General features: G+C 36.0%; 4 protein-coding genes across 8 annotated transcripts in view; 3 read left to right on the forward strand and 1 right to left on the reverse strand.

Annotated features, from left to right (window-relative positions):
- The window catches only part of LOC136813847 (myotubularin-related protein 9-like), a 69,400-nt gene extending 58,731 nt beyond the window's left edge, over positions 1 to 10,669 (reverse strand). For 3 of the 4 annotated variants that reach the window (XM_067070338.1, XM_067070337.1, XM_067070339.1), the window contains exons 1-12: positions 10,491 to 10,669; positions 9,573 to 9,732; positions 8,859 to 9,004; positions 8,175 to 8,300; positions 7,428 to 7,584; positions 6,216 to 6,437; positions 5,536 to 5,638; positions 4,824 to 4,962; positions 4,214 to 4,298; positions 3,189 to 3,358; positions 2,618 to 2,751; positions 1,830 to 1,896 (exon numbers count right to left, since the gene is read on the reverse strand). In XM_067070338.1, coding sequence (XP_066926439.1) covers positions 1,863 to 1,896; positions 2,618 to 2,751; positions 3,189 to 3,358; positions 4,214 to 4,298; positions 4,824 to 4,962; positions 5,536 to 5,638; positions 6,216 to 6,437; positions 7,428 to 7,584; positions 8,175 to 8,300; positions 8,859 to 9,004; positions 9,573 to 9,732; positions 10,491 to 10,646 — 1,632 coding nt within the window. In that variant the 5' untranslated portion in view covers positions 10,647 to 10,669 and the 3' untranslated portion in view covers positions 1,830 to 1,862. Of the gene's footprint in view, positions 1 to 897; positions 985 to 1,829; positions 1,897 to 2,617; positions 2,752 to 3,188; positions 3,359 to 4,213; positions 4,299 to 4,823; positions 4,963 to 5,535; positions 5,639 to 6,215; positions 6,438 to 7,427; positions 7,585 to 8,174; positions 8,301 to 8,858; positions 9,005 to 9,572; positions 9,733 to 10,490 lie in introns of those variants that run through there. The other variant, XM_067070336.1, reaches the window with a different exon arrangement.
- A 4,546-nt stretch (positions 10,670 to 15,215) lies between these two features.
- Positions 15,216 to 17,239, forward strand: LOC136813949 (uncharacterized). The gene is made up of 3 exons (XM_067070461.1): positions 15,216 to 15,330; positions 15,628 to 16,200; positions 16,377 to 17,239. Exons 1-3 carry the CDS (start codon positions 15,216 to 15,218, stop codon positions 17,237 to 17,239), a joined length of 1,551 nt encoding a protein of 516 aa, XP_066926562.1.
- Positions 17,240 to 18,846: 1,607 nt separating this feature from the next.
- Positions 18,847 to 26,121, forward strand: LOC136813854 (translation machinery-associated protein 16-like). Its single transcript, XM_067070347.1, has 7 exons — positions 18,847 to 19,008; positions 23,081 to 23,202; positions 23,612 to 23,649; positions 24,485 to 24,569; positions 25,091 to 25,248; positions 25,589 to 25,631; positions 25,970 to 26,121. The coding sequence occupies exons 1-7, from the start codon at positions 19,006 to 19,008 to the stop codon at positions 26,070 to 26,072; spliced, it is 552 nt and encodes a 183-aa protein (XP_066926448.1). The 5' UTR covers positions 18,847 to 19,005; the 3' UTR covers positions 26,073 to 26,121.
- A 543-nt stretch (positions 26,122 to 26,664) lies between these two features.
- LOC136813851 (proton-coupled folate transporter-like) overlaps positions 26,665 to 27,245 on the forward strand; it is a 29,514-nt gene continuing 28,933 nt past the window's right edge. Inside the window, exon 1 of one of the 2 annotated variants that reach the window (XM_067070344.1) lies at positions 26,665 to 27,168. In XM_067070344.1, coding sequence (XP_066926445.1) covers positions 26,695 to 27,168 — 474 coding nt within the window. In that variant the 5' untranslated portion in view covers positions 26,665 to 26,694. The remainder of the gene's footprint in view (positions 27,169 to 27,245) is intronic. The other variant, XM_067070345.1, reaches the window with a different exon arrangement.

A 27,245-nucleotide genomic window follows, 5' to 3' on the forward strand; every position in this document is an offset into this window, starting at 1 on the left:
TTCCTTATTTTTTCAGCTAAAATATTGAGCGAAAATGGCTCGTTCGCAAAAATTAATTCTAGCAAAATTTAGAAATTTTATTAAATCGCCAAAATAAATTTCGCCAAATTGACTGCACTAAAATTGACGCATGGGCTCATTCGCCAAAATTTCCTCTCTTGGGGTATCTTGCTAAAATCTTTTATCTCAAAAGCAAATATGTGGCAAGAGAGAGAATTTGAAGAAAAAGTAAACGATTTTCTCGCAACTAATGCCATTTCAAAGGGAAGAATTTTGGATTCATTTGAATTTGATAAGGTGTGAAATTTTGATTCAAAGAAAAAAAAAGATTCTGATAAAAAAACTTGTAAAAATTTTGAAAATGATTTAATGCCTAGAAAAAATAACAACAAAAGTATAATTTTGTTTGGATTTTCATTATTATAAGATTATTCTACTACTTTTTATAAAAAGCACTTATCAATAAATTTAATTTAATAAATTCGCAAAAAATATTTACACAAAAAAAACAAAAACAATAACGAGAAAAAAAAACAATTAAATTATAAAAAATATTACCATGAAATAATTATAATAAAAAAAATTATTAAAATGGTAACCGCGTTGTAGTGTCAAGATGGCGGATGCATAGATTTATAAAGCCCGAAGGGCTAGATGGAGTGCTTTAAGCTCTTCCAAGCAACAAAAAGTAAACATCGCAAAAAAATCGCTGCTATTGTTTTCGAAAACTCGCGAAGCTTCTGATTGATTGGTCAAGCGCTGAAATTCTATTGTAATGTCACATGACTTAGGTAGGATTTTCTACCTAACCTCGTCACACTTTTCAGCAAAAGCACGACATCTAGCCCTTCGGGCTTTAAGTCTATGGGCGGATGAAGTGATTGATTGGAGTGATGATAATACATGAATGAATGAATGGGTAAATGGAATGGATGAAAAATGACCACAATCATAACAAACATTATCATATGGAAACCAGGCTCCCTGAAAGGTGTGAAAATAATGTGTCAAAATTGAAATGAAGTCAGATAAGGCTAATGAAAAACGCCAAAGTGGCATATCCCACAGGAGATCCGGTCTGGTGCCAGATGCGGTTTTCGGTCAGATCTTGATTATGAGATTTTGAGTTGAAATTTGAAGGAAATTAGAAGTGAAAAGTGTGACGTCATTTTAATCCACAATGAGCCACTTTTCAAAGAAATGGTAGACAAAATATGTACAGGGTAATTTAGTAACACCTTGATAACTCAAAATCTTCAAATATTTCTTGTTTGGACCTACGCATAGTCTTGAGCCCAACCAAAACGAGATTAGAAGACCAATGTGAAAAAACCCGCCTCCGGCGGTCGATAAAAAAAGTCGCGAGCGACAGTATAATCTTTATAAGGTTTTTGTGATGGGAAAGTCAAAGCAAGAAACCGTGTCCAGAGCACACAGGTGTATATTCAGTTGTGGCAAGGAGCCTTGCACATGTTATTTGATGTGTCCTGACATCTTAAAAGTACGTATTAATGTAAATTATCTCAAAAGCTAACCATCTCTGTCGCTGAAACACACACATTTATAAACTCGTTTGTGACACGGCGTATACGGACAGTTCGTGATATGCACCACTTTAAAAATTTTCCACCCAATACGTCACTTAAAAAATAGAAAAAGAGACGCATTGGGTAGAATTTTGTGAAAATTCTTGGAAGGCTCTCCAGTGGTGTATATCATTAATTTATCAGACACAAGACGTTGATACCAAAGAGGTTACAGGTGTGTACAGTACCTAAGCACCATATCGAAAATATATACAAGAAATCCATTGACAAATTGTAGCATACCTTTCTTCTTGATCTTCTCTTTTTAAACCCTAATCATGCTTGTTGTTTGAGCAGCTCCTCATATCTCCTGTAAGACCAAAAAATTGTGATTAGAAATACGAGAGTCAAACGAAAGAAACGGGAGATAAGAAATATTTCTTTTTCGTAGTTTGCCGAAGTTTCAACAATAATCCTTCAAAAAAATGTATTGATCACTCTTTAATCCTGCTCTTTGCCAAACAATCCAGAGATTGTCAGTATCTGACTGTCGCAAATCCTAACGATGGTTAAGGGGTGACTTTAATAATAGCTGAAGACTAGCGTTAAATCTTCTACCGGGTGCACCATAAAAAGAAATTTCAAGATATCACTATTTCTTGCTTTGGAAAGGTTGAACATTCACCTCTAGCCTTCTGTTTGAAACAAAAAAATGCATCATTCTCTGTAACCAAAAAAGGAAAACAAATCGACCAAAATCGATACAATTCCACTACTCTTAGGTTCCAAATAAACGCCCCCCCCCGCTTGTTAATTTTTCAAAAATTTTCCAACCCCCCCCCCCCGGACCTTATTAGGACCCCCCTTCCCGTTTATTAATTTTTAAGAATATTTTCAGTTGGCAAAAAGAAGTCCGCTTATTTTGCTCCAAAAAGCCTGACTTTAGCCTATATTTGCCTTATTTTTAGGTTTTCAGAAGTACAATCTCCAACTCCTCCGGCAATTAGCCCCTCCCCCGTTTAATAAAATTTCGAAAATTTTCCAACTCCCCCTTTATTTGGAACCTAAGGGTAAACGTTTTATCAACTTACTCTTTGAGCATTCTGGCTTTAATTTTCAGTTCTTCATTTTCTTTTTTGGTTTCTGTGATCACTATGTCCAATTCATTCTTTGAATCAGGACCTCTGGATAAAGTGGATTTGGCAAACATCGAGTACCATAATTGCTAGAGGATGGTGAATAAAAAAACAAATAGATGTTTACCTGACATATTTTTCCTGAAGTAACCCAGCAGAACACTCGTTAGTTACGGCTCCTTGCTTTTAAAACTGGAAAGGGACAGATATTTTGAGTAAACTGACCTTATCAGGCCCGGCGGAACAACCGTAAAAGTGGGGAGGCTGAAGGCTCAAAATGAGATGAAATTCGCTAAGAATTTGAGAAAAAAATCTCATTTGCTCAGATTCTTCCCGCTTCCGCCGGGCCTGCTTATTACCATGACTGGAAAACAAAGAATATTCTTGATTTTTAGGAATGACGCATTCCAAGTGAATTTGTGAAGTGAAACTTTTTTATGAAAGTCATAGAAAAACTATCAAAAATCTTTATTGCCAAAAACTGAGGAAACCCCCTTCACGAGGGTCTGTAAAACGCTTAACTTACCATACTTTGAGGTGCTACAGAAGGCCATAAAACCTGTTCATTGTGTTCATACAGAGGGTTTCGATATTTGGCGAGAACTCCTTCGTCGTTGAGGTATGACCATAGGGAAGTGGTCTTTTGTCGAAGTTTGCTTTGTTCACGCTGGAGCTCACAGTCGAATAAGAAAGTACCTGTGAAAAGGAGAAATAGATTTCACGGTTATATTCTTTTTCATATGTCTTGTCCCAAAACACTCGAAAAACGAAAATTCCTAGTCCTGAAAGGGTCAAAATACCGACCATCGGCCATTTAATCCAAAGCGACATAAGCTTTGTCTTTCTATAGCTTTGTTTTTTTCTTCAAAAAGTACCAAAAACGTTAGTCAAACTCTATAAAAACCTCAACCTTTAAACCCAGTTCGAAGTTAAAAATTGAAACTTCGTTTCTAAATTCTTTCTTTCAAAGACCGTATTGCAGTGGTAGAGCATCCGGCTGCGGTGCACAAGGTTATGGGTTCAACCCCCAGCCGGGTCATACCAACGATTTCCAAAATGGTACTTGATGCCTCTCTGTTTGATGCTCAGCAATTAAGATAAGAATCAAGGGTAAGTGGAGCAATCCAGGGAGAAAGAGTGGCGCCCTCCCCTACCTTCGGGTAGATAACTATCAAAAGATGAGCCTTCGGGTCGCCTCCGACTGCGGTCGCAGACTTACTTACTTACTTTTAAAGAGTCAACGTGCTAAAAAGACTAAAAGATTCGTAACCTGAGTTGTCATCACTTAAAGAAAAGTTTTCTTTCATTCATCAAAAGCTCAACTTGAATCGAAAGCATCTTTATTTTCGGCGAATTATTAAGTTAAAAGATTCTAAACTTGCCAAAAAAAGCTTCTTTGAAAGCTTGGTTGAAAGTGACGTATTGACTGATTTTACGTCACTTACACCCAATCATCTATTAGGTCCGCGATGTAATGTCAGAAGACATTTCAGTGGTGTATATCATGAATAAAAGAACGTACATTTCTAACTAAACGTCCTTTATACGTACCATATTGGGAATAATATGAATGTTCAAATAGAACCAGTAAGAAATTTTCGTTGAATTCAAACGTGGATCCATACTGGTTCATGATCTGAAAGTGAAGAGCAAATTAAAAATTAATTATTGTTGAAACATCAGAGCTATCCCCGAAAAGACTCATAATAACATTCCTTATACTTAACTTCCTTCTTCTTCTGGTTGCCAGAATATCTTTCCTATCGTAATTTTTTAACAACAAGACTTTGGTTACATATTTGACAATTAAACTTCAGTCAGTCACTTAGCTGCTTGTTATTTTCTAGGATTTCCGAATATAGAGTTTCAAAGTATTTTTAGTCGGTGTTTCGGATAGATTAAAAGGGATGATATTGCAACAGGTACATTTCGCCAAAGATGAGAAAGTTTATAGATATCTATAAATATTTAACTGGGTAGCTAAATAATTGAGGACTTTTAGACAGTCATTCGATTGTTTTACGGGGTCCACGGCCAGCCGGCTCAGCTATCTATGAACTGAACGGAACATGAGAAGGAGTGTGGATTCGAACCACCAACCCATGGTCTCAGACGCTGATGCCCTAACCATTCGGCCATCGCTCCTTATATATACCGGTACCTGGTGGACACAATCCAGAAAGAGGAGGAACGTTGCCGAGTTCTCTTTCCGTTTGTTCGTTGCAAAGCCAACACGTTGATGTCGCTTAGTGAAAGGATAACCAGCCCATATCCAATCTCGCATGATTAAACTCTCGAACCTATGAGAAAGAAAAAAGCTGTGAGAAAATAGATCGTGGCAGACTGACGTTAAAGTATTATCTGCCCAAGTTATCGGAAGTCCACAGAAGCTGCGGACAGTTCACAGAAATGTTTAGAATACCCTATCGGCCAAAACTTAGTTGGCCTTAATTATTAGTCGGTCCTAATTTTAGTCACCTCGTCAAAATTTAGTCACTAAGGGCCGACAAATAATTAAGTTTTGGCCATTTCTAAATTTTTAGTCGGCCCAAATTTTAGTCAGCCCAAATTTTTAGTCGACCCAAAATTTAGTCACTTAAGGCTATAAGGTATAGGAGAAACTCAAACTTAACCCGCCATCCTCAAGGTGCGTGATTGATTTTCCTTAACACCATTTCTGAAATACATTATTTAGAGCTTCATGTCTATTCGAACAATGGGTGACATTTTATACCACTGCATAGAGAAAAAATTCAATTTTTCCGATCAAAACGGTGGTAAGAAAAGTGCTTGAAAAATAAAAAATACCCTCATTAAAATTCCAAAATAGAGAAAAGAAAACCAATAACTAAAACAGTTCTTAACGAACTCACCCTAAAACAGTTCTGGAAGAAGGGTCCAGAAGAACTTGTGCTAATGACGTCACAACAAGAGTCATATCCTGGCCATTCTCTCCGTGCACTAATACTGGCGAATCTGAAAGAAGAGAGAAAAGAAAGATTTATAGCGAGCACCTCACCAGAAACCGGGATTTTCATTCTATTTCTTGGCGAGTTTCACTTTGACGATTTTCGAAAAAGAGAAAAAGCCTATTAAGTGTATTGATGTAAATTCGATTTTTTTGCTACTTTTGTTTAAAATGACATCAAAAAATAAAATGTTTAGAGCTCAAAAGTTAGGGCTCCAAACATTCTAAAAAGTCGCAAAATAGAATATACGTTAATTGTGTAGAAAAACTCAGTTGACGTCTAGTAGGCTAAAAGAGTTACTGATCTGACAATTTCCATAAAAATGTGGCGACGCTTAATTGAAGGCAATGATATCACAGTAATTTCAAAATTGTCTAAAATTTAGTTCTCAAAATATTTGTCAAAAAAAAAAGACCTGAGGGTTATTTTTTTAACTTTCAAAGACACTTTACGAGGCTTGCTTCAAACAGAGACGTTCCATATCGTACACCTTTCACTAGAGAAAAGCCGAAAAGAAGAATCAAAAGATAGAGAAGTCTATTTTTATTTCAAAACACAGAACAAGTTATTTTGATAGAACTTACTATCTTTGCAGACATAAACGGCAACTTTGAGTGCGGCAGTCAAACAGCTTTCAATATATCTCATCCAGCCACTGGCCTCCAGTTTAGATAACCAATTAGGTGCTTTAGTATCAGAGCATGCTTCATATAAACGAGCAATGGTGTCTGCAAGATGAGTTGCTTTTTCAATGTTATGCATGGTACGCCTCCAGTGCGTGTAATAGTCTGTTTCTATACCACCACCTGTTAGAAAGATAATACATTACTCTCGGGTACCTAATAGCCGCCCCCCCCCCCACTAATTAATTTTTGGGAAAATGTTCCTTCTTTTGTCCTAATTCAGCTGTATTAGCCTCCTTTTCAAAAATTTTCCACCCAGGACATTTTTATTCCAACCCCCTGCTTATTAAGTTTTGAGATTTTTTTTCAACCCCCCCCCCCCCGCTTATTCCAATCCCCCCGCCGGCTATTAGGTACCCGAGAGTAGAAACTCTTTTACTCGAATCTCTATAACTCGAATGTTTCCTTAACTTGAACAAGCTTGCTCGCCCCTTCAGTTAACAATGCCTTATGAATCCGCATCTCGAAATTTTCACAACACTATATACCGGGTGTGCCACGAATAAGTTACCCTCTTTGATTTGATATTGTAGGCAGTAGAAAAGAGATTTTTCAAAGATTATTTCGAAATCATTCAGAGGAAAGCGTAACTTAAAATTTGGTGTATTACTTGTTAAGCTTACTTCATTAGTTCAAAAGTTATGTTCAAAAACCTAAAAATATGTCAATATTTCTATATTTCTACAAAATCTTTTTTGATGGTGACAGAAAAGGGCATAACTTGAAATTTGATTTCAAAAAAGTCAAGCTTAGGGCTTTGCTAAATGCGAAATCAAAATTGTTTAACTCTGATAGCAGACGCACCCAATAGTAGAAAATTGAAGCAAGTTGTTACATTGACTTTAGGCGTTAACTTTTGATCAACGTTAACGAAGATGAGTCAGCAGTATGATGCTGTCACCAGCCGTTCTAATTCAGATTTATCTCAGATTTATTTCAGATTCTGGGTTCTATAGTACAGTAAGCACTTTGACGTCGGCAAAAGCCAAATTTACGTCGGCATTTATGTCGGCATAAGCCGAATCCCGACGCGAATTAGAATGGCTGCAGACCTGAGTTAGGTTAGAAAGTCAAAATTTTTAAGACAACTAAAATATTTGAAAGTACTAGTACCTTTCTTGCTTTTGTTTGAGCTGACCACCATAGAGGATCTGGTATCGACAATTGTTCCCTTATGACCAGTTGCAATAACACTGAGAAGCTTCTCATCATCTTTGCACCTTCGACCACCACTGCCTGTTAACGGTTGACTGCTTCGTAGTATGGGAATCTGAAATGGTAAGGAGTCAAACAAGTTTGTATATTTGCACTTTTGAGGACGGCGGAGTGACTGAAGCGATTTTGAATAAGTGGGTTATTCAGATTATTTTTTGACCCGCAAAATTGATTGGTAAAAAAGAGCAATCAACTGACGCTAATTTGTTTTAATGTTTTCGCAAGCTCAGTATTTTTTTCATTTGCGGCCAAGACCGAAATAGATTAATATCCTTAATCTAGCTTTTAAAGATCTCTTCAAAAAAACTTTTACTTTATCAAAATTTCAATTGCAGAGAAAAATTTGAAAGTATAGGTTCAAATCTCTTTGTCGCACTCCGCAATGCAGGGAAATTTGTAGTGTGTGATTGTCTGAAGATCGAAATACAGTATCTCAATACAGAGTCTCTTTAATTTGAACCTCTATAAAACGCGAATGTCTACACAACTTGAACAACTTTTATGGTCCCTTCAGTCAACAATGCCTTATAAACCTTAATCCACAACTCGAAATTTCCTTAAAACTTCCCTGTGCCTATGGAGACTCCATTGTAATCATATTCAATTGTTATTGACAGAAAGTAGACATTAGAAAACTATTGATACCTTATTTGTATGGAGATAAGCCAGGATTGGAAATCTTTGTATTTGTCGGAAACCTGCACTAGCTCTCAACATATCATCAGTGCAATTTGATGGAACAATCACCAAACTTGGATAGCTGCGACAAACCTAAAAAGTTGAATAGGATCTTCATTTTTCAATGTACATATCAAACCCCTCTATTATTTTAGACGAGAGCCGTTTCATACTATACATACCACACAGGTAACAATCAATGTGTAGTAACACCAGTCTGAATTCAAAAGACTACAATGTGGTGTGTCAAATGAAATACTATAGTGTGAAATTTGGTGACCTGTGACCTGCTTTTCGAACTAGCCGGAGAATCAGATGGTTTCAGATATTCGTCATACAGATTTCTTTCATAGTCCTACGTAAGCACAATTTTTAAAATCTTTTTGTCTAACTATTTTCCAAAGTTGAGATATTTATAAAGTTAGAAGTTTTTGACTTTCAGCAAAAACACAATAGAACTTTAACGTAAGTTTCGTGTAAGAGCCCACTATTAGAGATTTCAATTATCATATCTCAACTTTAAAAAAAGTTAGACAAAAATATTTGGAGGGCTTCACTCAGGACCATTGGAGGTTTCAATAAGCCATATATATCTCGTACAATCTGATTGTCATTTTAAACATTGCAAGAATAAATATCATGATGGCTTACCTTATAATCTTGGTTAACAGAAGATATTCTCCAATCAGTGGAAGCACCGATTATTTTGTTATATTCTTCTTGCATTCGAAACCTCTCCCATCCATCATCGAGTATTTCCACATTCAAGAAGAACGGGTAATAAGATGTTGCACTGCCTGAAATATTGAACAAAATAAAAATGAGAATTTCATATCCTAGTATTTTGGAAGCTGGGGGAGGTCAATTATTGACAGTCTTAGTGGCACATGTAAAAATACTTATATTCTAATTCATTTTTCATATTTTTCATATTTTTTTAGCACTCTGTCTAAAAAAGATACAAAATTTATCTTTTAGTTGTCCGAAATTGTCCTAGGTACGTTTTTTACGAACTAAAATTATAAAATCATTAACCCGTGAAGAGTAAAATGCCACTAGCATCATACGAGATTGTCTATTTTATGGGTGTTGTACGGGTAGACCTGGACCTAAAAGCTTTGTAACCTATGCTGCCCTGTTTTTTGGTCACACTCAAATAAAAGTAAAGAAAGCCATTTTTCTTTAGCTGGGGTCTGTGCTCTCATTTTAAATCAAAAAGTATTTGAAAATTTGAAGTTTAAAGTGAAGACATTCGATGGGTTGATAAAGTCTAGTACCAGATTTCTTTCTTTATTGAATAAACCCCCCTACGCGTCCCTCTACTCCTTTTTGTATTTCTGGAAATATATGCAAACCCTGGCTAACCTAGTGAAGAGAGCTTTTCCACTGAGTCTGCTACATTCAAAGCATCTTCTTGACTTGGAATTTTGAATTTGAGAAGAGTGAAATCTTTCAGCCTCAATGTAACATCTCCTGCAATTCCAGATACTTTCTTCTCCAAACATTCAATTGATGTGTATAAAATCTGAGATGAAAGGAACCTCATCATATAATACATATAATGTGGGAAAAAGAATCAAAAGTATAAAAGATCAAAATTAATAAAATCAAAAATTATAAATAATTTGATAAATTCTAAGATAAAATATGAAATATGGAGCCAGACTTATTAGTAATGTGCCTGATTTTTATCATTATAATTATAACATAAAATTTGAAATAAGAAATAGTTGTTTTGGAGAATGCGACAGCCTATTGAATAACTAATTACTCCACATCAGTTACCTAGGGACAAGATAATTTATCACGTTTTTATTGGCTGGAGGGAAAGTAATGTTTGTGGAGTAATTTATTATTCAATAGGCCCTCGCATTCTCCAAAACAACTATAGAGGTGAGACTTAATTAAAAATCACTTTATTAACGTAAAAAAAGTATGTAGTGATAAAATGGAAACATTAATTCCTGTACTTAAGCATAAAAGGAAATCAAGCTTGACTGATTCAGTTCTATTAATTAATCACATAATATGCTAACGTACATTATCATGATATTGAAAACAAAATAATTAAAAATACCTGATCAAATTAAAACAACTAAAGCTAAAAGGGGCTGCAATGGGAGTGGTTAATGCAGAGGTAAAAGTAGCAAGATATGACTGGAGCAATAAGGATCAATAATGTGCCTGTTAGGGATGTTTTTTGCTTTGAGTTTTTATTATGCAAATTGAGAATTAAAAACTAAAACTTATTAAAAATCACTTTCAATGTAAAAAAATTCATACCATAAGTTCTTCTTCAGGAGAAATTGAAGATCGATCAACAAACAAAAGATGATGGCTGGTCAAACAAAGGGTTCCTGTCACTTTCTTACGGTTAAACGAACGTACAAATACCACATTATCCACTTTTGGTGTCTTAATCAGTTCCATAAACTCCATTTTGTTATTTTTAGATACTAATAGTCTTAAAAAGGAGGTTATGAAAACATAGCATATTATAGGGAGTCAAATTGAACTCAAGAAACAAGAAGTTTTCCAATTGACAATATCTATCTTGCCTTAGGAGACAAAAGTTTTCTTTAAAAAACCTCATAAATGTGTCTCAGGAATATTTTGCAACTAAAATGAGAAAGCTTTGAGGCTGTATATACGTTACAGTAGGATACAAAAGTTTATTTTCAAAATCACATAAATTCTATCAGTATATTTGTTTGATTAATCAAACATAAAAAGCCAAAGATTGTGTGAACCAAGAAATTAAACCGTAAAAACACATTTCCTTTTATATTTTAATCTTTGCAGTTTTTTATCAACTTTATTAATAATATGTAATAGTTATCGGACAGTTGCGAGTACAATATGAGAAATATTTTACGAGTTCCGAGATTTTTCCGTACAATATTTTCCGAGCCTTTAGGCGAGGAAAATATACGGAAAATATGGAACGAGTAAAATATTTCCATATTGTACGAGCAAATGTCTGATACAAAAGTTTATTTTCAAAATCACATAAATTCTATCAGTATATTTGTTTGATTAATCAAACATAAAAAGCCAAAGATTGTGTGAACCAAGAAATTAAACCGTAAAAACACATTTCCTTTTATATTTTAATCTTTGCAGATTTTTATCAACTTTATTAATAATATGTAATAGTTATCGGACAGTTGCGAGTACAATATGAGAAATATTTTACGAGTTCCGAGATTTTTCCGTACAATATTTTCCGAGCCTTTAGGCGAGGAAAATATACGGAAAATATGGAACGAGTAAAATATTTCCATATTGTACGAGCAAATGTCTGATAACTGGTTTATCGGTGACCCAAAAAATGCACTTTTTGTGTTGGAAAAAAGCGCAGGGCACTTTTGTAGCAAAGTGACGTTAGATTGCTGCTACCGCTACAATGCAACAACATCTTTTCGTCAATTTATATTTTTACATGTAAAATACAAGATATATTGTACTCTTTTTAACCAATCAGATTGCAGATATTTTTTGGATCGCCGATAACAGATAATAACAGACCACCCATTCTGCCCATACCAGCACCAAGCCAAGTTCGCAGAGTGCAGCACGTTTGCTTGAGATCTTGAGTGCACAACTCGGAAAAAGTCGAGTGCAGGTGCAAAATCTGAGGTTTTCCAGATGCAAGTGCAGACAGTTTTTTAACTCCAAGTGCAGAGTTTCGCTATTTTCTCCTCAAGTCTAAAGGGATGTGAATAAGATCATTCCTTAGGAATCGCAACAAGTTGCGGTCAATGGTAAAACATCAAAGTTTGCTGAAGTCAAAACAGGAGTCCCACAAGGAACAGTCTATAATAATGGGTCCTAGGACCTTTTAGTATGAAATATATAGATAGATAGAACAACCCTGCTGACGCACCGTACAGTCCGGTGCCAAAAAGTATCCCTCAGCCACACCTGAAACCTTTTGTCCGGTGTTAATTTTTCGAACTTCTGGACACCATCGGGCACGTGTGTCTCAAAAATAATGCGCACCGGATGGACGACAGTCTGATGTTGAGATTTTCGGTGTTAAAAAGTATTCTCATCCGACATCGGAACTTTGCTGGTCCCGTGTTTGTCAGGCTAGCTCTAAAGCTCTGAAACAGCATTTAATAACATGAAAACCAGAATATGATTCTTCAATGGGAATCATAGTAAAGTCCGGTGTGTCAGCACGGTCGTTAGATAGATAGATGTAGCGAATATGAAGATATGACCTAGTTGTTCAGCCAAAACAATCACAGTAGTACTGGACAATCACTTGTCTGGCCTAATTTAATGATACTTTTCCAGCAACGCTAGATAAAAAATCGATGGACAGTCTGGTCAGCGGTCAGTTCGTATGTATAATAAGGAGAGAACCCCCTGGCAAACTTGGGCAAACCCTTCAATGAACCCCTTGGAAAGTCTGAAAATTGAACTAAAATCCCCTTGAGAAATCAAGGATTTACCCCTGTCCTTCTGAGCTTTGCTTAGCTAGATAAACTCCTGTTTTCTATATGTGCATCATAGTCATAAGATAGAACGGAATAAATTAAATGATTCTTTAGGCGGCAATCACAAATATCTTCGTTTCGCGTCGCCCGACCGACTCTCGAAAATTGATTAGAATTGAATCGGTAAATTTGTCGGACTTTTTCTGTCAATGACCTTTCCTTCGTTCAAAAATTTTATTAAATGCCGATTTTTTGCGAGCTATTTTTACCTACCTTTGATTACCTTTGATGTGTTTCAGCAAATTCTCTGCTCACTCAACCCGTGGGGTCCGGTGTTTGACCATTTCAACAATTGAATTCAAGTCAGCCATCCTGTAAGGGAGATAGGCAGGGAGCAGTGGCTGGTCGGGAACATCTTGCAGAAATTGATCAAGTTGTTTTTTGAAGGAATTTTTGGAACATTTGGTCATGTCACGTATTTTTGATGGTAACACATTGAATAGTCTTGGACCGGTGTCTGAAAGGCAGCTCTTCCAAATGTTCTTGTTCGTTGTATTCACTGGTTTGAGGTGGCATTTTCTTCCCAGGCGTTGGTTCGTATATGAATAAATACCGCCTTCCCCTTCACCATAGTTAAAATTTGGCACCAGTTGTTCGATTATACACCATGTATATATAATTGGTATCTTTCGCGTCTTCTCTCGAGACTGTACATATTGAGGTGTTTGAGCTTCTCCCAATAATTCAAATTGGGTGGAAGTTGGATCCCTTTTATAAAGGATTTTTGCAGATACTCCAGTTCTTGCATCAGGGATCGCTTTGTATGAGACCATAGCTGGGAGCAGTATTCCAGATGTTGAAGTACCAATGTCTTCCAAAGAGTGATCATTACTGATTTATCTCTGGACTTGAAGGTTCTGTATATCCAGGCACTTATACCCTCGACTCTGTCAGTTATCGTTTGAATGTGCATTTCATATGACAGGTTGTTTGAGAGCAGGATACCCAGGTCTTTCACTGCACTTTTTATTTCGACTGGCTGCTGTACATCTGATTTGTAGACTGAGTGTACTTTCAGTTGTTCATTTTTTCCGTATGCAATGTGTTCAAACTTTTTTCCATTGAGCTCCATATTGTTGATGGATGTCCAGTCATAGACAACGTCTAGATCATCTTGAAGCAGACTCACATCTGCAGCGCAAGATATTGACTTCATAAGTCTTGTGTCGTCAGCAAAAGATGAGAGGATGGAATGTTTAATCTTTTCGTTTATGTCACTGATCATTACCAGAAACAAGAGGGGGCCCAGAACTGAGCCTTGTGGAACTCCGCTTGTAACTTTCGCTTCATCTGATTTTTCGTGTTTATGGAAACTTTTTGGTATCTCTCAGTAAGGATAAGGATTGTATCCAGTTCAATAGTTGTCCTTTGATTCCATTGATTTTTAGCTTGTGTAGCAAGATGTGATGGTCCACCTTGTCAAAGGCGTTGCTGAAGTCAAGGTAGATTACATCAACATTTTCATTGTTTTGTAGGTGAGATATCAGTCTTTCTACATGAGCCAATAGTTGACTCAAGCAAGATCGCCCTGGTCTGAAACCATGTTGTGTTGGATTGTATAGGTTGTTTTCTTCAAGGTGGATTTGCAATTTCTCTCTGACTATTTTCTCAAATATTTTAGTGGTAATTGATGTCAGGGCAACAGGTCGATAATTCTCTGGTAAACCTTGATCTCCTTTCTTGAATATTGGTGTAATGTGGCTTGTTTTGAGAATTTCAAGTGTGATTCCTTTGTCAAAGTTATTTTGCCATATCATCTTAAGTGGCTTAGAAAGTGATTTCTTGCACATTTTGAAAAACTTTGCTGGCAAGCCATCTGGTCCGGCTGACGAGTTGGCTGGAATAGTGTCAATTTGTTGGATGAAATCATCTTCTGTGAAAGTAATGTGCTCAAGGGTTGAGGAGTCTTTTGTTTCATTTGAATTCAGAAAACTGTAGTCTGTTTTGGGAGTGGTAAATACTGAACAGTATTGCTTTTGTAAGATGTTTGCCATCTCTTGCGAGTCAGTTGTTAATTTGTTGGTGGTTGGATTTTTCAGTGGGCCAACTTTAGGTTTAGTTTTTGTGAATCTTTTTGCATAGGAGTAGAAGTATTTAGGATTGCTTTTGATTTTCAGTGAGGCATCCAGCTCTGCTTTACACGCTTTTTTTTTTTTATAAGAATAGTGTACTTTGACTAGGGTAAAGTATTCTTAAGAAATTGCCAAAATTGAGGGTGAAATATTCTTAACGTATTCTTATTATCTCAGAGAAAAACTTCTTTCCTGGACAGCTTATGTGAGTAATTCTAAAAAAAATATCAGCTGCATATTTAACTGAATCCTCATTTGCAGCACTGCCAAAACAAATATAACGGGTGGTTTTATTATCAAAGTCCTTCGTGTTTTAAAAGTCACAGTGAAAAATCTCAACTCTCTCGTTCTGGCATGTGTTTGTTTCAGTGCTGTATATGTTATAAAAATCGTTTGATGTTCAGTTGTGTAACAGAGATCACGCGTGTGTGATGGCATCTCCACCAAAGAAACAAAAAACTCTTGGGTTTTTTGGTGTGACCAAGTCAATCAAACACCGAGGAAAGTTCGCAAAAGTTCACATTCCCGACAAGCCAACGGAAACAAGTTTATTGTGTGACTACTGTGGGAAAAAACTTAAAAACCAACAAGGTCTTAGCACTCACTTGTTGACTCATGGAAAGACAAAATCCAAGTCAGCCGTTCCAAAGCAAAGCGCCCAGGACTTGTCAGAAAAACTTCGCAGAGATTTGGTTAAAAGTGTTGTTGATGGATAATTGGTTACCCAGGTTGAGAAAAACCTCAACCAAAAAGGAAAAGGAAAGGGAGCTAGGAAATCTTATTTGGCGTCGCAAAAAGCCGACATCATAACTGAAATTCGGTACACTAAATCCTCTCAAGTAGACATCTCAGAGAAGTACAAGATTTCGCAATCATTGCTGTCTAAATGGGTAAAAAACAAGGAGAAGATCTTTCAAGAAGCTGCTGAATCTCATCGAAAATTGTACAAGAAGAGTCGTCCATCAACAAAGTATAAAATTCTCTACCATCATCTATGGGATAAATTCATCAACGCACAATCAAAGGGTCATCGCGTCAACTTTCAATGGCTTATGACTAAAGCAACTTCCATCCAAAGGGAACTAACCAACGACAAGGATGCTGTCATCGGAAAACACGTCATTGTGGCCTTTCTAAATCGCCGAAACATCAAAATGAGGGCCAAACAAAGAAGCAAGAAGAAGAGCAAAAAGGAGAAAGTAAAACCGTTACAAAAATGGCACGCCACCTTTCGAGAACGATGTCTCCGCACACAGCCAAATGATCGATATGACGAAAAGTGGGGACGGTTTCTACCTTCAGAAAGACTCAACGTCGATCAGTCACCTTTGCCGTTTGTCATAGATTCAAAGAAAACGTATGAGTTCGTTGAGCCTGGTAAAGGGCATGAGCACAACACATGGATTAGCCAACCAGGTAAGCGTTTTCCCTTGCTCTTACTTTTATATCATTTATTAGACAGTATTATTATTATCATTCTGTACATGATGAAGAACTCTCCTTGTTCCTCTATTCCTTCTCTACTGTATTACCTTACTCTGAAATGTTATTTTTGTATGACTTCAAACATTGTTCTCCTCTTATCTTCATAGGAAGTGGGCTTGAGAAACGGCAGTGCTCCCTACAAGTCATGTTCCGTCCAAAAGGCAAGCAACCACCCCTTGGAATCATTTTCAGAGGGAAAGGAATTCGAATCAGTGTAGATGAGCAAAAAGCATGGCATCCAAGCACTCACGTGTTTTTCCAACCGAACGCCTGGATGGATATCAATGTCGGCGAAAAGTGGGTAGATAAAACTTTGAAGGGCTTTATCGAAAGTGAAAAACTTGAACGATTCGTTCTTCTCCTTGAAGAAAGCTTTAAGAAATCTGTTAGCGATTTAAAAGGTCTTGTGTGGTTTGGCCTAGCTGATGCCACTGATCTGTGGCAGCCCGTTGACGCCGGCTACGCACAAGTGCTGAAAAGCCTCATTGCTAAAGAGCAGCAAAATTGGCTTGACGTCGAAGAAAATTCAGATCGCTGGTTTGGCAATGAGAAGTCTTTTACCGCTAAAGAGAGAAGAATCTTGATCGCCCAATGGGCAGGAGAAGCTTGGGATAAGCTTTCGGATGAGAAATATGACAAATTCCGAGAGAATATTTGGCAGAAAACCGGATGCCTAATGACGGCTGATGGATCAGAAGATAGCAAGATCTTGCCCGAAGGTCTCGAAGAATATAGCGTACCACAACCATCCATCCTTGAGCCAGCACAACTTACTCCTAGCACTATTAATCCAGAAAGTGCTACCTCACTTGCCGAGTTCGATGCTCAACAAGACTCTGTGAAAGATATCACAGAGGACGAAGAAGTCGAATTCGTTGATCACTTGGAATCTTCTCCCGAGCAACAGGAACCACAAGAAATTGAGAACCTTAGAGAAGGAATCTTTGATATTTTTCATTTACTAGTTTAGGGTAGCATTATTTTGTAGCATTTGTTTATCTTTCATCCATCTTTCAGTTAGTCACACTAGGAAATCTAGCTTTCAGAAAAAACAACATCAGTCATCTACAGGATGTATTTGCACAACAAGGATGAGAGTTACCTGAATCAAGTTCCCAAGACAATTAATTAAAACTTGAAAGTTTGAAACAAAATAAAACGTGCAGCAGCCAAAATCAACCAACCAAAATTTGTCATTCAATTCCCGAGACAGCGCTTCGATTTTTAAGGCCTTGTTTATACGCTAAAGTAAAAATAATTCCGCACATGTAAATGGGTCATTGTTTGAGGTCTGGTAAAATTTCCGGGAAACAGTATCCGTTGGTGCGCGGATCTAGGTGGGTTCCGCCTCCCCCGTAGATCTTTTTCTTGGGAAGTTGATCTTCAAATTAGTTTTCAAGGTTGGCTTGGCTCAAATTTTTTCATCTATGGCTCAAATTTTACGCAATTTCTCAAAGTTTTTGAAAATGTTAATTTCATTAAAAAGCGCCGGGTTATTTTTTCATGAATCCCTTAAGAAGTTTTGCGGCGCATTTTTTTGCTTGAGAGTCAAGTAATCGATATAGCCCTTTCGTAGCATTAATCTTTGATGTGCATTTTGGCGGGACGCTAGTGTGACTAACTGTCTTTATTTTCACACGAAACGTAACACACACGAAAGAAAGTACAATATCTCTTTTGTTAAATTATCTGTGTCACTTTTGTTTTACCATTTTCTGAAAAATGACAGTCTTATTCTTATCAATTGACTAAAACTCACCCTGGAGGGTATTCTTAGGGTATTCTTACGATTTGGCCAATTTTCACCCTAATATTCTTATAAAAGGTATTCTTATAAAAAAAAAAGCGTGTATCGCGTTCATTTTTGTGGGATTGCTGTAGCATCAGTACAATGTCAATTAGTTCCTGATTTGTTTTATTGGTTTTGAGATTCTTTTTGGAGAGTCTTTTACGTTTTCTCATAAGAATTTCTAGCGCATTTGCAGCATCTTGACTTTGTTTATCAGTACATGCGCCATTTTGGGGTTGGAGGTCACAGTCAGTGTTCAAAGGTCATAATTTTAAACCTCCCATTACACATGGTTGTTTTGGCTGCTGGCTGGCTGGCAGTTTCCTCCAAGAATGCACTCCAAAAATGGATGGAAAAATGGAAACCCGGAAACTTTTACGACCGACCGACCGACCGACCGACCGACCGACCGACCGACCGACCGACCGACCGACCGACTCACTTTTTAGACCCAAAACGACCCAAAGAGGACGCGAAATGAAGATATTTGTGATTGCCGCCTTGAAAAATTCACATGCATAGCACTTGAAAACTTTCCTTTTAAAAAACAAGATATCTTATCTATGGCACGTCCCAGTATAACCAATATTTCATAACCATCAAAAGTAAGGTACATATGTTTAGAAGAGACAGGGCTTTACTTACCTGACTCTTCTGCTCTGCTGACTGTCAATTTATCAAATTTACATTCTTTTGAGTCTACCATTTTTGTTATGGTAAAGACATAAATACAGGGCTGTACACGTTTATAGTGACAACATTTAAGGTGACCCGTAAAGACCTGTACATAAAAAAATGAAAAATTTCCCACGAGAAAATTGAAAGCGAGCACACAAAATCGACAATATTGACAATATTAAAAATCCATCCACTGACCTTGATCAAGTCAGCTCATCAACCACCAACGTGCACAAGTCAAGAGATTATAACCTGATCCTCAAGTCATCATGGTAAAGATTTTATAATGATAATATCCCCCTCCATTGAAATGGTAACTTTCTTGTAGAGAAAGGGAAGTTTTCTCAAACGTGTTTTGAAAAAAGTATTTTTCAGTCAAAAGTGTTATGCAAACCAAAAAAACAAAAAAGCATTTTTCAGTCAAAAGTGATATGTAAACCAAAAGGTTGCCATTGTAAGTATTCAGCGCACAACATAGGTTAGGTGCTCTCAAGGACCACCTTGTATAAGGTAAACAAACATTCTTGGTGTTGAAAGGGGAACATTCTTTTGATCTGAAAACAACATTGATACTATTCAGGCCATGTTCTGGCCACAAGATTTTGGATTTTTGCCCTTGAAAAGCTGGTTCAAACATGCCCCCCCCCAAAAAAAAAAGTTCATACCATTCTGTGGGTTGTGCAAGGGCTCAGTCATCAGTTTGGAGTTTGAGAAACAGGATGGAGGTCATTAAGCTGGCTCTCCTAGTGCAACTCCACTGGTTGTCAGTTGGGTGTTTAAGATAAGAACAGCAATTATTTCTCTTTTCGGCAACTATTGCCGAAGACGGCAATTTTTTCAACGATAACATGCTGAATCAGCAAAAAAATAGACCTTTTTTCAAAGAGGCCACCCTGTTGAATAATTATGTAGTCCAGCAAAAAACAATGATAAAACCATGCATAATTATTACAATATGCATGATACATTAATCATGCATGGCTCTATCATTGTTTTTATGGCTGGACTACATAATTATTCAACAGGACGTCCTCTTTGAAAAAAGGTCTATAAAAAAAGTAAATATAAATGAAAATTGCTGTTTTTGCCAATTTTTGCCGTTTTTGGAAAGAAAAGTTGATTATTATTGAACACATGGTATTATTCGACACCCTCGCGACTAGTAGGGCCACTTTGCCTCGTTTATTTTTGTTTTCAACTGGTTTTCTGTCAGAATATAGACTAGCAAAATCGAGTCATATGTAAACGAACTTACAATACAACGGGGGTTCTGTTTCAATGAAAAATTGAAAAAATCACTTTTAAAGATCCGAAAAACCTTTCTCTCAATATAATTTTACATTTTTCAAACACCTCTGACATCTTTGCCCTTATAAGGACATCACATTTCTGCTGACTCAACATTTCATCTTTAAAAAATTGTTGTTTTCGGCAATAGTTGCCAAAAAGAGCAATAATTGCCCTTTTTATCTTAAACACCCAACTGAACTGACCCAACTGGTTGTGACAAAAGTGCCAGGATTCTCAAATTCATTCAGCTTGGCAAAAAATTCATCCCCTGGGAAATATTTAGATTGTTTAATTTTGTTCAATCACAAACACTCATGAAAGTGCCAAGAAATTGCCGTGCGATTGTTTAAAAAGAAGCATCCGATTAAATGAAGGTAAAGCACTTTCATCCAATCAGAAAGGATTCTTTGAAGAAATAACATTCACATCAAATTCCCGCTTTCATTTGAGAGCTAAAGATAAGGTTAAACAAATAAGGTTATATGACTGCTTGTCATCCAAGGAGCCAAAAAGCCATTAGCATTAGGGCAATCCAATATGTTAACCTTCATCATACATATGGCAGGCATCGAAATAAAGGACAGAAAGTGCATCGCAATTTTTTGATAAGCATGATTTTGCATCCTAAAATGGATCAATTTTCAATTTTTAGCTTGTAAGTAATCCAAAAACGCATCGCGAATTGCGAAATGCGATACGTTAATTCGATCCCTGCATGGCAATCTCAAATTGAAGTTTTTAAGAAAGACTTTCCAATGTAGTGACTTACACGGAAGCCATTGAGAAGAAGAGACCACTTTAGTTTTTATTGCAGATTTTGATATAAACCTTGCATGGGGAATACTTTTCTCAATGTGTATTATATATGTCAACTATGCGTAAGCATTCTATTGTTGGAATAGGAAAGAGTAAAGATAAGTCGAGCCTAGCCTAGTTGTCAGATGTCAGGGGGTGCGTAAAAAGAACATGAGAGCTTATTTCATATCAAAAACAAAAAACACAGATTTTGTCAAGCTGAAAGTAGCGCAAGTGTCAAGTGTCACTATCAGGATTAGAATCTAGGCTAGTATTACCCCTGTTATCTTTGCCTTTGTATAAAAATACAATGCTGACATGTTGACACAACACATTGACAAAAAATCCCTGTGTTTATATTATAGTTTATATCAAAATCTGCAACAAAAATGAAAATGGTCTCTTCTACTGATTGCTTTGCAGCGCTCCTTCACGGACTATTTGTTTAATTTCCACCAATAAGATTGCCGCATTTCACACAGCCCTTCTTTTTGGCACCTGTGGCCTTTCAGTGCCTTGCCCGCCAAGCGGCTACAAGACCCGAAATAAGGATTTCAATTGGGTCAGACAATATGTCCGATCTGGTCCGATCAGGGTTGCTTTAGCTTGAAAATAATGATTTTTAGGTCTGACATGAAGCTATTTGGGTCGGACAATGTCCAATGTCCAGAATATTTTCATTTTGGCTTTAAGAATTGGTGCAAAAAAGTGGAACATGGAAAAGTTTCATTTTTTATTGCTTTAATTGAAATGAGGGATTTGGAAAAAATTTTTACGGTATGTTTAGTTTTTTGCACAAACTCCTGTAACTATGATGGGCAAGCCCCCCCCCCCCATTGCTAAAATGTTGGCTTGAAATCGAATATGAAACTCCAATGCACTCCAAGTCCTGTAATCTTGATATAAGAGTTTTAAGTCTATACTGTCTGAACAAATGAGACCTATCAAACCCATGCTCACCAGTGCTCACAGAATGATTGAGTAAATTTAACAATTTTGCCAGCTGTCCACAATTATTAAAGGAAGAATCTACTTAAGACGTACAAACAGCAGTAACTTTTTAACAATTATTGGGAATTTTTAGCCCTTTTTGTGAAAGTAAATGTCTTTGAAAATTCTTGAATGGGTCACAAAAGATTCTCGACAAAATCGAAAATCTTTCAAACTTTTATTTTAAAATGAAATATAATAATAAATATATATCTTCAAAGTAAAATGTCCTATGTCCTTACGCAATTTTATGCCTTCTCAAAAGTTTCTGCTCACAAAAGTTTGTATATACACCTCAAGTATATAAAGAGTTGACTCAATATCTACCTTATTACACTATCTACACTTTTCAATTACTTAAGACAAAACACTTAAGCTTCTGTCTAATTTCCTAATTTCCAGTCATGTCTATAATCTACCTAGCGACAAACTTTTGCAAATTTTTGCCTTCGTTAAATTCCTAACTACTGTTAGTTTTTCTGGAAATAGTATTTTTAACTTACTATTTAAACTTACTTATCAATTATTTATTATTTACTATTTTAATATTTTAACCATTATATGTATATACATTTTAAATAAACTTTTAATTTAATAGACTTAAATTTTTTTATTTTCCTAAAATTTTTTTTGTTAAAATATAGAAAAATTTTGTGTTAAATAAAAACCCCCTTAATTAAAACCAGCCATGGTGTCCTTGAAAAAGCAATATTTTTGACGTCTCATCTCTTTTTCAGTAAATTCTTGCCTGGATAGTTAGCGATCTCAAATTTTTCAGCACAAATTGCATTGTATGGTTTCTGGAGTGAATGCTTTTGCAGCCGGTTTGCCAGGATACGGTTGGTTGACCATTTAAGTCTTTGATACGCCATACTTCAGCAGATAATGTTGTGTTATTGTGGTACCTTTCTAGTACACCTCAAGTATAACAGACCTTTCCTGTAATTTGCAAAACAGTTACTCTCATTGGTCTCTGGATGTAAACAAATATCTGTTTGACTGCATTTCCTTAGGGAAAGTTAAAGTTCTTGAGCTTTTCTTAACCCTTTGAGCATCTTGTTGGTATCATGTAATTTCCGCTTGAAATTACCCTTTTTACCAAAATCAGCCCTAGAATACTGTATCTAGTGATTGAGAAATGCTTTTAACTTCTGCTCTTAATTTTCACAAAAATGAAAGTGAAAAGTACTGAAAATGAAAGTACTGGCACTCAGACAATTACTTCAGTTAGGGAATCCAGTGGTTGATGATTTTTTTTTTATACTTCAGCCCAAAACAGAGAAGGCCAAGAAAAAGTCCACATCAGCCAAGCAGGAGAAACAGATCCACCCAAAGTCAAGAAAAGCCTCGCAACTAGCAAAAACCATTCACCACTCAGAGAAAATACAACAGTAAGTAATGCGTTTACTGGGTGGATAGTAAAAGCAAATTTCCTGAATAATTATTTTGTGTAATGAAAATTCATCTCTGTAATAATTATTTGTTGTATAATATTATAGTACCTATGATTGAAGTATCCTGCATTGCCTGAGTACAACTTTAAAAGATGAGGAAACTGGAATTGATTTTTTTTACCAGGAAGAATTACTTTAGAATGTTGTTACATTTATAAGATAACATCTCTATATACCTCTATATACCCATCCACCCTTCTGAACAAAGAATCTTTCAAGTCATTTACTTGTAAATTGATTATACCTTACTCCTCAAAACCTGACCACACTGAATGTGTATAGTAATTTTAAGTCTTCTTTCCACCATAAAAACTGTTCTCTAATTTTATTTTTACTTTCACTTTAGGCGAAAAGAAGATTTAAATTCAAAACAAAGCATACTTAGTGAGTAGGCTACTTTCATTCTTCATCAGAGATTTACCACCTAGGACTGAACTAGAGTCTGCTTGTGGCTGAACATTGCTTTTTGATAATTTTTTATGACGCTTAGTCCAGTGAAGTAGACTAGGAGCATTTGATGAGGTGGCCATTTTGAAAGAAAATGTTAAACAAATATTGAGAAACAAACATCAATAATAGATTCTCAATCCCTTCCTTATTTTCAAATAAAATATACTGCAAATTAATTAAATGCACCACTTAATTGCACCATCTGGTCTATAAAAATAGCTTTTAGTGGACCCTGGGCTATCTAGGACTGGTTACCAGTACAGTGCTCTGTGTAGCATATGTTTTTCTAATTGCTATAAAAATGAAATAAGTATTTTACCGACCTTATTTTCGTTGCCTCGTGACACTCCATATCGTGACACTATTTATCCACAAACTTTTTCATCCCCCCTGGGATTTTAAGGATTTTTAGCAATACTTTTCACATGTTTAGTTAAAACAACGAGAATTAGTGACCGTAAAGAAATGGTTAAGAGAATAATCAGAAGCTTTTACTAAACTCTTATGATGACCTCTTGTGAGTGAGGTCGAAAAATATTGTTTTTGATAAACAAAACCAAGCTTCTCGTCATTCTCTTTACCATTAAACTGTTCGCCCAAGGAAACATTTTTCTATATTGGTTGTCTTTGTATTGAATTATATTATCTTATATTATTATTATTTATGTTCTCAACTTCAGTTGAGCTAGAATCTGAGAATGCCTGTCTGTCCGTCTGTCTGTGTGTCCCAGATACTTTGTTATCTCATATTATTAATTTTTTTCTTTAGAGGAAAAGATATTATGGTTTAAAGATATTTTGGAAGAGGACAAAGATAGATATTCTCTTGCTGAAGTTTCCAATATTGTTGCACAGTAAGCTCAAATGTTTTTCAAATCGGTCAAAATTTCAAGCATGCGTAAATGAATTAAATGCAAGAATCAACCTTTAAAGAAACTTGGTTCAGAAAAAAAAGAAAAAGAAATACAATGATATTAACCTATAACCATTCAAATTTAGTGTCATTTAATAAAGTTATCTCATAAGAGCTAATCAAGTTTCTAAAACTCATAAACTCACAAAGACGGGGGAAACTTCGTCTGTATAAGTATAGTGAAAACTTTGTAAATGGATCACCCCTAGCACTCTGGCTCTAGGTGTATTTGAATTACTGAACTTTTTAAAAGTTTTATTATGTCCTAAAACCTAGGAACCTAGCTAAACAAGGTTAGTTCCTGGTACCAATTTTAAAGCAGAAGGTTTAATTCTTTTACTTGATGTTAAATCTAGACGTTTTCTGTGATCTAAAATAGCTGTTCCGTATCATATATTCAGATTAGATTTTGCACAATGCTCTTATTGTATTATGTAAAGTAAAATCTCCATTACTTCACAGATACATAAATCGATTTGATGAGCGGCTAAATGAGATAAATGAACAAAATGAATTGAATAAAGCGCGCAGCCGCCACGGACGTTATCACGCGGCTGAAGAAGAAGCCATCAAAATGGTAAAAACGAAGGAACAAGAATTATTCAGTGCTGGAAGATTTGGTAAGACTCGTTTCGTAGGATTGTACACCTCACTTCTCAATCACTTGTTTGTTTAAGGGTAGTCACAGCCAATGGGCTTAGGTCATGCAGTGTAAGGGTGGAAATTTCAGCAATTCTAGAAAAAATCGCAAGTTTTTTGCCCGAGAATTCAGATTTTTTGCTCTAAAAAAATGCACTGTAAGGGTAAGGGAATTTCACGATTTTTTTGCTGCACCTCCTCGCCCGGGTCGTCTTTAACCGAATGAATGATCGAATGAGTTGATAAAGGAAACCAATACCGTTTTACTGAGTGAGATTGATTTTATGATTTTGTAACATGTGTTTTTGTTCTTTTTTTCAGAAGCACCCGATTTAACAAACACAGCAAATGTTACATATCTCAGGTATGATTAGTTCTTCGTTTTATTTCTTAATTTTGGCTTAAAACACTACAAAAAACGTCTTTGAAAAGTCCTTGAGTCATTTTTATTTGGAACTCCGTAAAAATGTTTTCATTTTCAGCATTTTTGGTGTAGTCAGTAGATCCTTGAATTATTTTTTTAATGCTCTTGATTTACCCTGTACTCTTTCGATTCTCTACAATTTCTGAAAGTGGACGTATTGACTGATTTTACGTCACTTGCAACCAATCAGCAGTTGGATCCATGATGTAATGTCAGAAGACATTGCAATGGTGCATATCATGAATATAATTTCTGAAACCGTGTTCTTTTCTTTTTAGGAAATGGGATTGCCAAACGAAGACACTGCCGAATATCAAATTGAAAAATATAAGGGAGATAAAAGAATCGACGGAAAGTAGTAAAAATGTGATGGAGGAATGATATGATAATCAAAACTTTTTTTCACAATAAAATTTTATTAAACATCTAATGGAAATCTCTCTCGTTACATTTTTCTGCTCACTTCAGTTAACAATGCCTTATCAACCTTACTCCAAAACTCGAGATTTCTTTCTCCCACAAATTTGTATTCCCCGTACGTATTCGAGTTATAGAGACTCCACTGTTTATTATAGCTAAGCGCAGTTCAACATTTCTCCATGCTCTCGAGGGCGTTTTCTTGGCATTCGTGCTAGTGGTAATTGTTTCATGTTTTGAAATCCTCTTTTTTTTGCAACAGCTTCTATTATGATACTTTCATTCTCAAAAGATTTTTTTGCTCATCTTGTGCATTTTTGTCTTATTGAAAAAAAGATAATTGCTTTTTGAATGAATAACAATATTAGATTTAGACTGATCCATTTTGATTCGAAGTTGCATGTTTATTTCTTTGAGGTCAAACTTTCTTTTAGTCGGTCAATATTTTTTAAGTAGTAGAGTTTTGCTTTAGATAAAAAAACCTTGACTAATTCTTTCTAGAGAGTTTTTTAGGGTTCTGAGTTTTTGTTCTTGATTGAATTTTGCACTTTCTTTTTTGTTTAGAGAATAATTGAAATTCAAATAAATGAATTGTACAACCAATATGGTATCCCTCACTGCGACATCATTCAGTGATTCATTCAACGAGTATAACCAAATAAGGCAATCGTCGTTGCTCAGCCGTTCCTTCATACACGAGGAACCAACAACAGAAAAGACAAACAGAAGAAAAACAACACGTCAAGTTGCCAAACAAATCTTTAAATCAATCACCATAGAACCTGTCACGTTCTTTTACGCATGCGCACTTATCCTTCACGCACCTTTGATTCAGCAATATATTTATCATCGTCTAAGTGAAGATTTCGGTCTCCCTTCAAACATCAAAGTTGACAAAAGTTCGTGCAATGTTGACACAGAGTCTGAAACTGATTTATCAATCATTGATAAACGAAAACAAGTGCAATCGATGACGTCATATATTTATTTGGGAATTATCCTCGCAGCTGCACTACCATCTTTCTTTATGGCTTTATTATTGGGTTCCTGGTCTGACAAGGTAACTACTTCATCCAATCTTTTTCATATCCTTATTGTATAGCCTCCAGTAGCGTAGACAAGAGGGGCCCAAAATTT

Source organism: Clytia hemisphaerica, unplaced genomic scaffold (assembly GCF_902728285.1).
Source record: "Clytia hemisphaerica strain Z4C2 unplaced genomic scaffold, Clytia hemisphaerica genome assembly, whole genome shotgun sequence".
NCBI classification, from domain to species: domain Eukaryota; kingdom Metazoa; phylum Cnidaria; class Hydrozoa; order Leptothecata; family Clytiidae; genus Clytia; species Clytia hemisphaerica.